This window comes from Festucalex cinctus, chromosome 19, assembly GCF_051991245.1.
Source record: "Festucalex cinctus isolate MCC-2025b chromosome 19, RoL_Fcin_1.0, whole genome shotgun sequence".
NCBI lineage: Eukaryota > Metazoa > Chordata > Actinopteri > Syngnathiformes > Syngnathidae > Festucalex > Festucalex cinctus.
Window position 1 is genome coordinate 4,350,160 of NC_135429.1, and position 17,307 is coordinate 4,367,466.

The 17,307-nt window shown below is 41.3% G+C and overlaps 1 protein-coding gene across 2 annotated transcripts in view; it reads left to right on the forward strand.

Moving 5' to 3' along the window:
• The window catches only part of erf (Ets2 repressor factor), a 40,218-nt gene continuing 22,911 nt past the window's right edge, over nucleotides 1–17,307 (forward strand). For both annotated transcript variants that reach the window (XM_077506433.1, XM_077506434.1), the window contains exons 1-2: nucleotides 1–182; nucleotides 4,851–6,979. In XM_077506433.1, the coding sequence (XP_077362559.1) occupies nucleotides 6,958–6,979 (22 nt within the window). In that variant the 5' untranslated portion in view covers nucleotides 1–182; nucleotides 4,851–6,957. The remainder of the gene's footprint in view (nucleotides 183–4,850; nucleotides 6,980–17,307) is intronic.

Here is a 17,307-nt window from a genome sequence, read left to right on the forward strand (position 1 = left end):
GCCAGTGTTGGGGTGGTCCCACTTGGCCCCGTTCTGGGTGACCCTCGTCCATGTGTGCGTCTTCTGGCAACGAGTGGGTCGGAACCGCAAGTCTGCAGGGTTTCAGCACGCGCATAAATACAAACACGCACACGCAGCCGGTGTGTAAATGGACCTCTTCAGTCGGCAGGTGTCAAGCTGAGGTGAGCCGACTTCACTTTTCATGTGTTGAAAATGTGATTTTAGAGAGTGTGGCAAAATGCTCATTTTTATACAAAAATATAACACAACACTTTATTTTTTAATATCTGACTTTTTTTCTTCATTTTTACGCTCGTATTTAATCATCTAAAAATATGTGATTATTTTCGAACACTATTTTAATACTAGGGATGTAACGATACCGGCAATATTGTGATATCGCGATATTACAAATGCCACAATATATCGTCATGTCACAATATTAAAGGGATACTTCACCTATTTAACTCATTATAGCAATAAAAAAGTTAATATTTTGTCTATAATTATTTGATATTTTATTCATGATTATTTTTCACGTACAATTAGTACCTTTAAAAACACATTTTGCAACTTGCTGTCGACTGAAAATGACATCACAAGGGCTCAGGTAACCAATCACAGCTCACCTGTTTTCTGGTTTTGGTCATGTGACATTCACAAGCTGAGCTGTGATTGGTTACCTGAGCCCTTTTTTTTATGTAATTTTCAGTCGACAGCAAGTTGCAAAATACTAATTGTACATGAAAAATAATGAAAATATCAAATTTATTATGGGCAAAATATTGTTTGACTGCCAAAAATGGCTAACTAAGTAAAGTATCCCTTTAAAAGCAGCACATCTGTTAAAAACAAAAAAAAGGTGATTTCCATTTGTGGAGTTCTAGCACCATCTGGTCTTTCTGCGTCAATCGCCGGACTTCACGTTGGCAGCCATGTAAGTCGTCGTCGCTTTGCCGAGACGCGCGAGTGCACGCTTCTACCTGCATGCACTTCGGCTGCATTCTATGCTATAGCGACATCTAGTGGTCGTATATTACACACCGTGGCTTTAAATAATAGTTATGAAACATAGCCTACTTATTGTTACAATAGGTTTATCTGAATTATATATTTAACTTTCGTAATCTAATTTACATAAAAGTAATTTATTACGAAAAGGGGTCATTTTAAAGTCAAAACTAGAGTAAGTTTAGCTAAATTGTGAATGCAGCACTCCTTTTTTTTTTTTTTTTTTTAATCAAAATGTAGCACAATATTATATTTTTTACCCTTATTTATGATGTAGTGAGCAGTTCTCATTCAATTATTCATAATATTTTAAAAAATTATTTAAGTACCGGTAACATTTTTTTTTTAAATAAAGTAAACACTATTGATTTAACTTTAATATTCACCATCTTTCCAAACTACTTTTTACTTTTCTCATCAAATCCTTTGTCAATGTGTTTTTCTCCTTCATCTTATTCTTTTGGTAATATTGCTTTAAAAAGGGATTCAAAATACAGGTATAGTCAAGCTGTTGAAATGTGGCCGCTTTCCACCGGGGGGCGCTCTTGTTTGAAAAAGCGGCGATGGCCTGTTGTCGGGAAAGTGGGAAAAGTTCTCTTCATTTTTCACGTTCATGCTTCATCATTTATCAAATTCAAATCAAAGTATATTTCTTTCTGTCTCTTCTTGACGACTGATAAACGTAACTTTTGAATTTCTGTTGAATATTTTTTTTAATATCAGGATCAGATCTATTTTAGAGCTACTGAACACGTCATTCGAGAAAGAGAGAGAGTTTGTTCTTGCAGTGCATGTAAATGAGTGTTTCATTTCATATGTAAATGGTGTGAACAGTTGCACCGGCTTGCGTGGCAACAGGCAGCAACAAAATGGCTGCCGACGAGCGCGTGAATGCAACTTGTTGTCAACAAGTTGCGACGTGTCACCGTTGTCACTTGGATGCCATTTGGGCCACGTTTGGATGCGATTTCCATTTCTCCTCTTCCTCACTTTCTTGTAACTCTCCTTTTTTTTTTTTTTTTTTTTTTTGGTCCTGTTCCTCATCGTCTTCCTTCTACAACTCCTTTCTCTCCTCCACATGCATCTTCTCCTCCTCCTCCACCTCCTCCTCATCCCCGTCGTCCTCCTTGTGGCGGGACGGCGGGTTACAGATTGGCGAGCGTCGCAACCGCGCGGTCCCGCTGTGATGTCTGTTGCCATCGCAGCCAAAAACAAGAAGCCAAATAGACACAGAGGCCTATAGACCCGCGCGCGCGCGCGCACACACACACACGTCGAGCCAAACCTACGCAAACACAAGGAGGGCCAAGTCTTATTAGACCATCCAAGCCCACCCTGCTCCACCCTGCATTTGATACGTCGCTCGTCCGCACAAGCGTGCTGGGAATAGTGGCAAACGCAACAAACGTCTTCAGTTTAAAAAGTTGAAAATGGGACGTGTGGAAAAAGTGACATTGTAGGCCACGGCTGTGCGTGAGTTGTTTTCCAGGAATTAGCCTCATCCCGGATGCTCAACCTGGACGTCTCAACAAGTCCGGCATGTTGAGTCAAATCATAGTATATGCATATACGCATGCAAATGAATGGAGAGAGACTTCCAGTAATTGGCCTCATCCAGGATGGACGAGGGTTGATGCACACTCGACTATACATGTCACAGGAAATGTACACACACAGAAAGTGAAGCACATGGATGACACTCTGCTTTCCCTCCTATTTGAATGTCACTTTTACACGCCACAATCACCCTTTCCATGCCGTATTTCCCACTTCCCGTTTTGAGTCTAAAATTACTATAAAATAGATGCCATAGTTACGGCAATATGGGATATATTTTACTGTAGTGAGTCTGTGAGTGGGGGGAAAAAAAAATTAGGAAAACCCTTCCTTAAAGGGTATATGCCACGGAAGGGGCGGGACTTCCGACTTCCGGGATTTTGCACATGAGCTTTGATTCCGGTCAGGGTTGCGAACGCGCAACCGAGGGGCACAAAGTCGGAAGCACAAGTATTGGGACGCAGTCCACACGTCTCAAACGGAACCGGAAGCAAAGCTCATGTGCAAAAACAGTCCCGCCTCTTCCGTGGCATATACCCCATTGAATTAAAATGAAATTGTAATTTAACCAATCACACAGACTCTCTGTTGGATTGGTCACTTGTTGCTCGGCGGACTTCATAAGGCACACTCATCGACTTTTTATTTTTTGTATGTATATATTGTGACAAGGTTAACTAGCTAACCGCTTACAATGCAGCAACAAATCATTAAATAATTCATGAGGATCACTAATTTAAAAACTACTATAAACTTTAATAGATGCCATCGTTACGGCATTATGGTATATATTTTACTGTAGTGAGTGAGTGAAAAAAAAAAGTTGAGAAAACCCTTTCTTACTAAATTAAAATTGTAATATAACCCAATTGTACTAAGTCTCTTGGTGTGGTCACTTGTTGCTAGGCAGACTTCATAAGGCCCAATTATCGACTTCTCTTTTTTTTTTTTTTGCTTTTTTTTTTTAAAGTGAGTCAGTGACAAGGCTAACTAACTAACTGCTTACAATAATTCAATTTAACATTTGATATGAATAAAATCAAAAGTAAACAAACATGGCGTGGCAGTGGCATTTGCTAGCACGGATGTTAGCACTTTCATGTTGAGGGGGGGGGGGGGGGGGGGTCTTGTGTGGCGGTTTCATGACGTCCGTCATTGGGCGCCAGCGCAACAGAGAAAATAAACAAGCCTTTTGATCACAAAGGCCCCTTTCACCCCATTATCCCCCACCCCCAATTTCTAACCACCACCATTCCTCTTGGCCTTGGTGTTTGCCGCCTTGTAACCCCCCCCCCCAATCATCTGATCATGTGACCTGACAAGAGACAGACAAGGGGGCTCCTTCTTCATCAAACGTGTCATCGTGGAGGGAGGGGCCTTTTGGGGGACGACTTGATCCATCAGAAGCACAAAACAAGAACAGGAAACTTTACCCTGCAGGCCATTTGGCAACATCTACTGTCACGAGTGTATGGCAGTGTGTATTTGTATGTTGTTTTTCATTATTTGATTATTTCTCCTGATAGCAAACAGTTACCAGTTTGATCCTGGACAATTGTGGGCTCCCGATGGGGATTCATTAGCACGCCAGTAACAAAATTGCACTGATCAATTAGCGCCGACCCCGCCGCCAATTCGCACGTATGCTGCACTTCGGACGCCCCGCTGGGCTTTTGTGGCCGACACTTTCACATGCAGAGCCAGCAGCGTCCACGCCGCAGACGCACAGCTTGAACGACACCCCCTTGAACCTCCCCCCTCCACACACAAACTATCCCTGCCCCCTCACTCCTCTTTTCTTCAGGTGTTAAATATTACATTGTAAGAGACAACCAGTGGACACTTCATTAGGTACGCCTACATGTATCAAGCAGACAAGATGGCGCCTGCTTAAAATCTTGCCAGCAATAAAAAAAAAATATATATATTTCCAAATTTGCATGTTTTTGTCCCGATTGCGATCATTCCCAGAAAGCTGCTGAGTTTCCTGTCAGTCTAGTTTGACTCTCAACGAACAATACGGTTCATTATTGACACAAGCGCAATTCTGCTTTTCCTTCACATTCTCCTTTAGGTACACAGATAAACCTCAAACGTGGTCGGGTGTAGGTGTCATTTTCAACCGTTTTCATGTTGAGTGAGATGAACGTCAAGTTTCGCGGTTGCTCTGAAAAGCTTCTCGACTGTCAAGTTTATGTATTGTCGGGAAAAGGAGGTACAGCGAGCATGTTGCAACTTGGTTTTGTCAACTTACTCATCCTGCTTTCTGCTTCTTCCTGCAGGGGGAAAAATGGATGCGAAGCAAGAGGAGGTGAGGGATAAGAGGGTGTCTGGAGACAGAGGAGAGGGAAGTTAAGAAAAAATGTTAGGAGAAAGTGAAGCAGAGGAGAAGCTTAGCTAAGCAAGGAGCAAAAGGAAGTGAGAAAGGTGGACAGGGATGAAGAGGAGATGGAGAAAAGGAGGCGAGAAACGGGGAAGTGAGGAGCATGAAGTGGTGTGGATAAAAAGGAAGTGAGGAGTAAAAGGGGGAAAAAGTGAAAAGGGGGCAATGAGGACCAAGATAAGCTGAATGGCAAGAGGAAGTAAAAAGCAAAAGGAGGTGGGAAACAAGAGTAGTAGGTAAAGAAGGGAGGAGGGAGAGAGGAGCAAGAGGAAGTAAAGAAGAGAGGAGCAATGTGGTGAAGGAAGTGAGGAAATGAGGTGTGTGAACAGCAAGAAGTGAAAGGAGAAAGTGGTAAGTGGAGAAAAGGAAGTCAATAGGAAGTAAGGAGAAAGAGGAGGTGAGTATGTGAGGAGCAAAAACAGCTGGGAGTGCAGGAGACGACTTCAATGAGGGTGAGGAGGCATGCGTGGTTGGGCGAGCGTGAGGAGTAAAGTGCCCCTCCACCAACCGAGGAGGCGACAAGTAGGAGACGCGCTCACGGACGAGGAGGAGTAGGAGGCTGTTCTGTAACAGGTGACGAGGCTGACGTCGTGTAAGCAACAGTTGTCGTGAGATGTCTGACTACAAGCTCCTACTCAAAAACACACTTTAAATACATGGATGGATAGATAGACAGATGTTGATTGGCTCTTCCCTCTTCACCTGTCTCAATGTCTTGCAGGTAAACACATCCTGGTTTCCATAGTAACCTGACAGAACCGATAGCACTATATAGTGGAAGACTGGAATGTACTTTGTCAACAGTGGACCAAATCACTTGACTTTTGTAATTTGGACATGCTAACATTTTCAAACTTTTCAGCGGAAAGACCTTTTCAGATTTTATGTTAGCTGTCAATGCTTTCACACAAGCAACAGTAGAGAACTGATTTTTTTTTTTTTTTATCTGAGACATTGCTCGAAGCAGACAAGGACAGACGTTTGCCACACGGAATTCTTGTTTTAGATGACTCGTTAATTCGGTTTCACGCGCGTTACTTCAGTGCGTGTTTCCTCACGCGAACTCGCACAATACACTCATTGTAAAATACTGGGCACACATTTGCCACGCTCTTTCCGTAAATAGTCCACAGTCTGTTTACAAACAAAATATGTCGTTTTAATCCGATTTAAGCGGACTTCTAGGAAAAAAATAAAACTTGTTGAATCAAACGGAATATTGTTGAACTCTAAAGAACGACGACGATCTTTTGGCAACAAGTGGGCGTTGAGTTTCTCCCCCGCGCCCTCCCTTCCTCTTTCCGTGGGTGCGCGTGGGCGGCCCCGTGTGGCAGGAGGGGAGAGCGAAACACGACACCCGACAGAAGAAGAGGAGGAGGAAGAGAAGGGGGGCCGGGGGCGCTCCAGCACTGAGTGGAAAAAGAAAAAGTGTGCGCCGGAGAAAGCAGTGCACAGAAAGAAGAGTTGGCTCGGCCACTTTTGTTTCTCCGAGCAGCGCCGCCGTTTGGTTCGCGGGCGTGGAAGACGACGACGAGAAGGAGGAGGAGGCGGATGATGATGTGGAACGCGAGTGGACCACGCGACGTCGCTCCCACAAGCCGACTCAAACTGTAGCCTCGCCGCCACTTCTTCTCGATTCCTTCGCTCCCGTCAAGCGAGCCCTCGGCACCCGCCGCCCGCCCCCCAACTTCGGCCTGCCTACCGGATTCCCCCAGCGGAGACACGGGGCAACTTTCCCCGCATGAAGAAAAGAAAAAAAACTCAACGCGGCTCGTAAAAGTTTCCAAGCGGCGTGCAGAAAGTGAGCCAAAGTAATCCAAGCCGGGATTGAGAGTGAAAGAAGTCGAAGGAGCTGCTGTTTTATTTTTTTATTTTTATTTTTTTCGGGGCCACTCAGAACAAACACGGGAGGACCGAGAGTGCTAACGCGGCTAGCTAGCTAAACCCAGGGGAAAAAGTTAGCACTCGAGGGGAAAAGTGAGCCGAGAAGCCCGTCGACGACCGCAATGAAGACCCCGGGGGACCCGGGTGAGTATTTATCTTCATACTTTTAAACTTTACCACCCATTTGAACACATTTGTTGTTGTTTAAGCAAAAGGGGCTAAACAAGAGTGCTTAGCTTCGGCGGCTAACCGCCGATAGCAAGCAACTTCTCCAAGGGAAAGTAGCCGCAAGCGATGGCGCCTGCGAGGCTCCGTCCCAAACTCCTCGTCGCTATTGTTCAACACGCCCGAGAAGGGAACGTTCTCTGCCGGCATGAATTAACAATCGCAATTTGCATCATACTTGACGTGCCCCGGGCGCTTTTGATCAACGGTGATGTTATACTGAGCACTTTGGAGGAGTTGAGGCAAGCCGAAGCCACCCTGCCGGGAAACGTGCTCGTCTATTTGCATTATTTTGCATGTGTTATAATAAACAGTTAATCTAGAGGTGGTGCACGCAGGGAAGTGACTCCTTTCTGGGTTTAGGTTTTCTAGAAATGACATGCAATATTAACATTTTCGTTTTTATTTGTGATACAAAAGGTGCTTGGCAAAATTTACAATACCATAAGTGCACATTGAAATCAATTTCCCATGTGTCTGACTTTAGGAACCCCCTGAAGTTTTTTCACAACCCCTCAAAAGTAAATAGCAAAGTCATTAATTTGGCATCGCGCTCCATTTCACCAAGGACAAGTTAAGGTACATTTGAGTACTTGACGATGCAAGTACCAACACTTGATGATGTCATTAAATCTTGTAAATGTTTTATTCTAATCTGAAACTTTTCCAAAAACACAAACTTTACCAAACCATAGCCCTTGTTTCACGCAATATTGCAGTTTTTAAGCGTGTCAACTTGTCGTTACTGACATTTTAACACCCAAATGCATCACATAACCACCTTGCCATACATTTCCATTCAAATGTAGCCTGTAGCACAAGGCGTTTCAGTTATGTGGTGTCTCAGTCTGACCATGAGAGGGCACTGTGTCGATGAAAGACAAATAAGAACATAGAATCGTGGGAATATGACTCAATATCACCACCGTGTGAAAACTATTAAAGTGATCGAAACGAAATACAAGACCGTTTACTGAGAATAATTATAAAATAAAATTGAGATAGGACAGCTTGAGTGCTACTTTTACTTGAGTTTTAAAAAGAAGCCGAGCATCATGGGATAATGGGTGATGGGGCTCGAGAACATTGCTGTTTTATAGATGTGTAGTCTTGGCAATTTTGGCACTGGAATCGCTTTCGGTGCATCCCAAACGGAGTAGTAAATAAAACGTGCAGTTGTGGCCTCTCGGGTAAGATTGTCATATTTGCTAGTGTGGCAAACCAGGGAGTGCCTTTTGTGTACACAGTGTGGTTTTGCTTCGCCGCAAGGAACTTTGTTGCATCTGTGGTGTGACCGATTCCAGGTCAAGTCACTTCAACAACGCTCATTGTGTTGTTGTTGTTTTTTTTTCTTTTCATAAATCTGATACAACAAACTCCTGAGCTTTACAGCAAAAGTTTTCATTCCATATTAACTGATGCTTTTGTCTTTATTACGGAACAAGAGTGTGAGATTAGGGGCAAGGAAAACCTGATTAGATCACCCCCGCTGGGATAAGACGCCGATGATGGTGTCCTTGGCAAGAGAAGGGCCAATCACGTGAAAGTTCTCAATTATCATCAAATATTTGTTTGGGAAGAATCTAAACAAGTTTGCTCATGTTTTTATATTCTATTTTAATGAGTTTACAGGTTAGATTTAATTGAGTCAGCCCCATAAAATAAGTGGCAGTCATATCCTTACAGTATGGCAAAAAGTGTCAATGTTTATTTTTGGCCTAATGCAGGTTTGGACATGACTTCATTTTGTTGTTTATTTTTCATACTGTTTCTTTCTAAACAAGTGTAAAGAGAATGAAAACACGACGTAACAATGTAAAACGTTTCAGTTGCAATCTCCAGGTTGTGGTGTTGTGGCATGCGACACACACAGGCCTTTTGTGTGTGCGCGTTTCCTGTGTGACTTCATGCACATACGTGTCAATCTAAATGGGTCAAACTCTTCCTATCAGGAAGTCGGCAGTCTGGCCGCTGGCAAGTCCAATTTTCCACTTGTGTTTGCTCCTTATATCAACACGGCCCGACGCGCTTTGTTGTGCTTAGCGCGTGTGTATGTGCGAGCCCAGTGAAAGGGGCCCATACATGAGTAATTAGCGAGCGTTAAGTCTGGCGAGGACGGGGCCCCGCTGTTAATGACCGCCAGCGTATTTATGTGTTTGTGAGTTGTCGTCTGTGGCGTGTGTTTGTGTTGCGTGGTCCATACGTCGGTCAGTTTGGCGCCGCGTGACATTGACGTGCTCGCAACGTGGCCTGTGTTTCGACTTTTAGGTCACCAAATTGCCCTTTAGGGCCACTATTTGTTGAAGGTGGGACAAACGAGACGGAAATTGAGTACTGGCGGTCATTTTGTTTAAGATGGAGGGAATGAGTACTTTTATGGGTTGTTTGTGCGAGGTATTTTTTTGGGTTTTTTTGGGGGGGTTTTTACAATTACGTTCAATCTAATTGTCACCCTCCTCCAAAATGGAAGCCTTAATTCATTTGGTCCCAAAAATGTAAAAATACGTTCCATTTTAAATATTACCAGTGTCCCAAAGACGTATTTATACATTTTTATTTTTATTTTTTTTTTTTTTTTAAATGCTAGAGAATGCGGAAGGCTTTGATGCAGCCACTGAACTGAAGAGAACGGTTAAATCATTGGTAGTTTTTACAAACACCGCCAGCAGGTGGCAACAGAGTATAAGAGATCAACCAGGGCCTTTTTGAAAACAAGCTGTTTTCCCCCACAGTCTTAAACAGATTTGTGAATAATAATGAACACTTAGCTACATTTTAATGCTAATTGCTGTAAAACGGAATACTTTTTTTACCTGATGAAAGAAGAGGCTCTAATCTTTCTTTTGATAGGTTCCAAGTTTTTATAGCAATATTACACAATATTCTGTGGTCCTTGCAAAAGCAGTCAAAATCCACTAAATCAGCTGGGAGTGATGGGGATTGCTTCAGTGAAAATGATGGAGTGAATGAGTTAATTATCGTCGAAAATAACAGTTAATCCTTATATTCTATGTTAAAATGTCTTAAAAATGCCACAAATGTGCACTAATCTCCAATATATTCAGAAATTTGCCTATTTGTTTTCAGGTGATTTGCTGAAAAACTCACCCATTGGGATGACCATTACTTTGTTATAGGCAGGAAGAACTTGAGTACTGGAGGCCATTTTGTGCGCGATGGAAACCAAATTAATCGGCTAAAGTTTGCCAAGATGGTGGTGAAGGATGATGCAGTTGTTTTCCCAGTTGTAGTTTTTATTTTATTATATTTTATAATTTTTATTTATTTATTTTTGTGTGTGTGTGTGTGTCTGTCACATGCTGTTGGTGACCACTTCCTGTCTCCTTCTGAATCTGGCCATTTAGATCATGCGTTATTTCTAACGGAATGAAGAAAATGGCGATTATATGCTGTTGAAAAGAGTCAGGGGGGGGAAATGACTAAATTTATGGCTTGTTTACTCAAGACTGATTTTTACATTCTGTTCAGGCATGTCTCCTCTTTGAACCCGATTAATTTTCACCCTTACCAAAATAGAGGCCTTTATTATCCTTACGATCGAAAATTAATCTTTCAATCTGCTGTTCAAAGTCCCAAGAATAGTGTCAAAGTCCGCTATGTGTTTGCGGTTCACTATTCACAAATTGAACTATTCATGTCGGTGTCGGTGACGGATGATGTGGTTGACTTTGACTCCCCAGCCGTGACTTTGCAAAGAAGTTGTTGTCATCATCACATGCTGTTGGTGCCCACTTCCTGTCTTCGCCTGATTTTGGTTCCTGAACAATCGTGCGTCATTTCTGTTTGAAAGAAGAAAATGCAGATTATACAGTCGGTGTTGGCATAAGTGCGGTCACGTTTATGCAAGACAGTTTTTACATGACATTTTGTCCAGTTCAAAACATAAATACATCACAGGAGGGACTACGTTTGCTATTGCAACATTTTTATTTCTAAAAACCTATAACTATGACCTTGTACATTATAATTATCAATGAAATAATGTAGGACTGTGCAATTAAAATCAAAATTAAATTACAATTTCAATTATTACACTCCCCAATTATAAAATAATAATCATAAAAAGGTTATTATACAAATTTTCGTTGTTTACATATGCATTTGTACCGTTTTTAAATTTAAAATAAATTTAATATATTTTGTTTCATCCAAAAGGTGTTTCAAAGAATTTTATTTGTTCTTATATATATATATATATATATATATATATATATATATATATATATTTTAACGTTTAAACATTTTCTCGTTTTGGACCAAGAAAAAACAAAATGATTGTCCTACTGCACAGTGTACATGCTGCACTCCAACGTTAAATTTTTGCCAACATAATTAAATAAAAATTATTATTATTATTATTATTATTAGTATGATTATTATTATAAATTGTTTGGTGCAAAAGGGACTTAAGTAATTAGTGTTTTTTTTTTATTTTTTTATTTTTTTTTTAAATGCTTAAACATTTTCTTGTTTTGCACCAAAAAAAAAAAAAACGATTGTCCTACTGCACAGCAAATATAATCAAATAATAATAATAATAATAATAATACTAATAATTATTATTATTAAAATACATTGTTTGGTGCAAAGGGGACTTAAGTTATTAGTGTTTTTTTTGTTTGTTTGTTTTTTAAATTTTTTAAATGTTTAAATACACTGGTAATACTATAGAAGGTATGATATGGAACACCCCTAATTTCAATTATTTTTTTCCAAAATAATCATGATTTTTTTTTTTTTCCCAGAATCGAGCATCCCTAAAATAGTGGTTAGAAACAGCCTCCCCAGTGTAATAAATGCTAAATAAATGATGCTGTTGTTGAGACATTGGTCAATAAATTAGACGTCTGACAGATGGAGTAAATATACTAATGACAGGAAGCAACTCCCCGAACGACCGTCACACACATTGACCCCATCACATTCCTGATTGAGACCAGAAAAACACTGGAAATAAAAAAAAGAAAAAAGTGCCACAGAGTGACATCAGCATCTCCCTGGTGTGTTGTGAAGCCGCCGCTCGGGTCATCACTGTGGTGGCAGGCATCTTTTCCTGGAAGTGTGTGTGTGCGCGCTCGTTTGTGTGTATACAGTGGCTGTGGTGAATGACCCGAGTCGAAAGAATAGAAAGGAGGTCACACACAAGCTGCGACTTGCGGGCCAAACAAACTCGAGAGGAGGAGAAAAAAAAAAAGTGATGATTGAAGTGTTTGTGTGTCAGCAGCTTTTACTGTTGTCATTGATAAGTTATCTGTCAATACATTTAATTAGGTACCCTTGTGCTAAGGACAGACCGATTATCAGCAGGGCCGATTATCAGTGCTGATATTTGGCATTTTGACAAATATGGGCATCGGCCATTTTTTTTTCTTTTTTATCTGAATGCCGATAGAGCTGATATCTCACTGAGCAGTGAATGCTTGCGAACATAATGAATTTGGGAACTCGCAGCACTTATATAAAAAAATAAATGAATCAATAAATTATGTTGAAATTTTAGAAAACTTTATTTACCGTAGAAATCTTTGGGGATCTATTTACTTGCTTTTAAATTATTATTATTTTTTTTACGTTTTATTGTTTTATTATTATTTTTTTGACCCTGGAAGCTCTGCGATTTTTATTTTTTTAAACAAATCTGTCAATATAGTTTAAATTTTTTTTTTCTATTTTACTGCAAATGAATATCGGCTTGAAATATCGGTTATCAGCCTCCTTGACTACTTATAATCTGTATCGGTATCAGCCTTGAAAAAAAACATATTGGTCTATCACCACCTTGTTCGCAATTTAAAGGGATACTTCACTTATTTAGCCCATTATACCAATAAAAAGTTAGTATTTTGTCTATAATTAATTTGATCCTTTCATTATTTTTCACGTACAATTAATTAGTACCTTTAAAAACACATTTTGCAACCTGCTGTCGACTGAAAATGACATCACAAGTGCTCAGGTAACCGATCACAGCTCACCTGTTTTCTAGGTTTGGTCATGTAACCTTCACAAGCTGTGGTTGGTTACCTGAGCCCTTGTGATGTCATTTTCAGTCGACAGCAGGTTGCAAAATGTGTTTTTAAAGGTACTAATCGTACATGAAAAATAATGAAAATATCACATTTTATTGTAGGCAAAATATTAATGTTTGACTGCCAAAAATGGCTAAATAAGTATCCCTTTAATGCACTACACTGGGAACTGTGGCCTTTTCAGTAACTGGTTCCAAAGTATTTTGGATGAAGTGCTTTAAGTACTCACGACTGCTCAGTAAACTGCACTCATTCTTTGCAGAGGATAAATAATATATGTGTACTGTTGAAAAAAGCTCCCAAAGTACACTTCAGGTACCCTGACAATGTGCTTTTTGACTTGTGGGAATGTCCTTCATGTGACCACGAGAGCCTTCCTGGCGTTTTTTGGAGGGCGCTGGTGTTTTGACTGGAGTCATCCAAACTGAAAAGAGGCGTTCCTTGTTATGACTGCCATCCCCCGAACGTGGCGCGCCCGAACTGGCACCGGCTGGCCCAGGTGCCGTCCAGCCCTGCTGCAACCTAGCGTAGAAGCTTGCATAGTTGCAGCGGAGCGTGGCCAGCCAGCTCGTGTTGTCCTAATTGGAGAGATCCAGAATGTTTTTTTTTTTAATTTTGTTGTTTTGGGGTTTTTTTTGCTTGCCTTAAATGGCAGCATTCAGACGTCCAAGTGTGGCATCTGTTGGCGGCGGCGTGCGAGTGGAAAGTCTGGAGCGGGGGAAAAAGTGAGGCGGATTCTCACAAGCGACCACCGCCTGAGCCGCCGAGCTGAGAAACTCGACGGAGGGAAAAAAATAAATCAAATCAAAAGCCCAGTTTTGGGTTTTGCGGCTGCTGAATTTTGGTTGAGCCGTCCCAGACTTGTCCCGAGCGCGTACACTTGCTCCCTGTTTTTTTTTTTTCTTTTTTCTTTTTTTAAAGGCCCGATCCAAAAGCTAATATTTTTTTGATATGCCTTCCAAGGAGCCGGCCAACGTTGTTGTCTTTTGAATGTTGATGAATGTGTGGTGTCTGTGCGGTTGACTTGCGCACACTTCAGCAGCTCGTGTCAACTATTTGCTTTCATTTGATGCTTGGCGTCCGCTCGGCCAGTAGCAGGCGACGACGATTTGTGGTCAAACCACCTCGGGCCCCAGTCGACCACCATCAGCGTGTTTCCATTCCATCTTCCCGCCGGGAAAGTCTGGATTTCAAATGGTCACTCCACTGCTGTTAGTGTGCATAAAACAGGTTTATTGTTTGGGATCTAAATGAAGGTCTTAACGAGGACCTAAAATAGCAGCTTTGTTTTATTTTCGGTGTACATTTTTCTTCAAATATGCGTTGCTTAAATGATGCTACGATCAATGCTACTCATCAAGGTACCACTGTATTGCCGAAACTCATATACTGTAAAATAACGCTCGGTTTCAAATTTCCTCAATCGCTTCGATTTCGATTCACAAAAGTTCAGTTAAATGCAATTTCGATTTGTTCTTTTTTTCTTTTTCTGGGATTTGATTCACTTTAGTTCAATCTGATATTAATTATGGAACATCAGTTCTTCTTAAATATCAAGGACATGATTTAAAAAAACAAAACAAAAAAAACTCCACAAACACTAAATTCAAAATTAAATTTTGCAGAGGCAATAACTGGTTAAATGATTCATTTATTAATGAAAATAACATGTTATAATCACTTAAGTGTTACACAAACATTGACAAGCACGGCTGACATGAAAATGTTTTTTGTAATTCTGACTCAATAATTGTAAATATGAATTAAAAAGATTCTGAATTGTCAAAGTGCAATAAGTCAGGTCTTTCATAAATGTAAGAAAATACTTTTTAAATTCATGTGAACAGTAAATTTCAAGAAAACGGTAAGATCAGGAAAAAAGTGGCATTTAAAATTCTATTTCCGTGTTAATTTTGTTTTTAATTAATTTATTAGAATAAATGACTAGGTCATACTCGAAGGAAAATCCTTTTTTTTTTTTTTTTAACCCAACCCTACTGTAAAATCGAGTGTACATATTACCATACTAGCGTAAAAGGTGAATGCAAATGCTTAAAAACTTTTGAAATGATCAATTATCTGAAATTAAGGCTTTACTCCATCCCTCAAATCTACCTAAAGCATTTCTCAAATTTGTATTATCATTATTCATACTGCCAAATGTCTTCACTTTTGTGATGATATGATGAAACGGAGTCCGTATCACCTGACATTGTTGTTCTCTGGTGACCGTGCGTTGGTGCGGCAAGGACGTGTCAAGACGACCACTTGGAATTTCCTTGCGACGAGGAAAAGGATTCTCGCCAGAATTCCTGCCTGATAAACAATCTCAAAATGGCGGCCGTCCTCGGCGGCGGAGAAATTCTTTAGCTGAAATGAAATATATGAACAAGGAGTTTAAATATGATCTGTCAGTTTTCTATCGTGCTTGTCCTGGTTCGGGTGGCGGATGAGGTGCAAACCTGGCTCAGCTTGCGTTTGAGCACCCTGGACACTGTCGCATCTTTCAAGGAGAAACGATAAGACTTGTGAACATGGGTCAAACTGTTGGATGTCACTCTTGTCAAAACTGACAAATGGTTCGTTTCATAGTCCAGCATACCTTGCACTGGTCTCGACCTTCCCAGTGATGATGTCATGTTTTGTCTCAAGTGCCAAGGGAAGGTTTTCTCCTGTTTCGTCTAAGACCTTGAGAAATGTGACGACTTTTCGTCTCTTGCCAGTTTTTTTTTTTTTCTGTCCTGACAAAGCTGCAGGTGTGCGTTTGATGTCACTCTTTTCACACGCAAGCGCCGTAAAGGTATTGCTTTACGGACAAAGCCCATCTTTTTGATCAGCTCTCTGATTAAGTCATTCACTTGCAGCCATTTTCACTGAAGAAACCCCCTTCACTCTTGGCTGTTTTACTGGATTTTGACTGATTTCGCAAGGCCTACAGAATGTTGTGGTCTATTGCTATAAAAACATGTAACCTACCAAAAGAAAGATTAGTCTCTCTTCTTTCACCAGGAAAAAAAAGTATATTTTTATCTGTTTCCGTTTTGAAGTAATTAGCATTAGAATAAAGCTAAGTTTCATCATTATTCACAAACCTGTTTAAGACACTGGGGAAAAGAGCTTGTTGCAACATGGCCCGAGTTGATCTCTTATACTCTGCTGCCACATGCTGGCGTTTTTTTTTTTCTGTGTGTGTAATAACTACCATTGCGGAGTTTGCATCAAAGCCTTGTGTATGCTCTAGCATTAAAAAACAAACAAACAAAACGTATAAATATGTTTTTGGGAACATGGCAATTTTTAAAATCGAACATTTTTATACGCTTTTGGGAGCAAATTAGTTAATCCCATCACGCACCCAATTTCTGCGGCAGGAACTGCCGAGCAGCTCGGAGGTGTCGCCGTGCGCTTCAAAGGCGGCTCGTCGTAATCGGTATTAGTGATAAGCGCAGGCGGCGTTTGATCAGGTCAGCCCCAAAGGCCACTTGTTCACCTTTTGTGCTCTCTCGCCTTATCAGTGACAAAACCTGCCGTTGTCATGTGACCCAAAAGCCCACCGAAATGTCATGACTTCTTTTCTTGGCGCCAAGCGCCACCCCCGGAAGCAAGAAAAAGTCCTGCCAACTTGCGTGGTGGAGGGTAAACCACTCTTAAGTCCCAGTGAAAGTCAGTCGCGAGAACACGTACGCACACACAAGCGCAGTAGTCTGTCTCGCATTAGTGCGCACACGCTCTTTTAATATTCCCGCCCTGGTTGGCGAGTGCCGCCATGTCCCTGCGGTGACGCCGCCGCGCCTCCTCCGCCTTTAATGTTTATTACGCCGAGCACGAGCCGCTCAGTCTAGAGGCGAGAAGATCCAGCTTTCATGCCGTCGACGGGGGGAATTAAGGCGGCGGCGGCGGGTGAGGAAAGGCTGAGTAACGCAGCCAGACGTCTCCTTGGGGTGAAAGTCCCATTTTATTTTTTATTTTTTTGCTGTGTGGGGAATCGAACGTTCGGTCGGTGCGAGCTGCCGCACCGCACAGTGCTTCCATCGCACAGCGCCTCCCTGCGAGGAAAAGCAAACATTGTCAGCGCCATGTGGACACAAGTTTCCTAAACCTGACCCCGCAAGTTGGGGTAGGTCACAAAAGTGCAAGTTGCAAGTTTCGAACAAGTCCCAAGTTGAGCTGACAACTATTTTAATCAAGTCATCATTC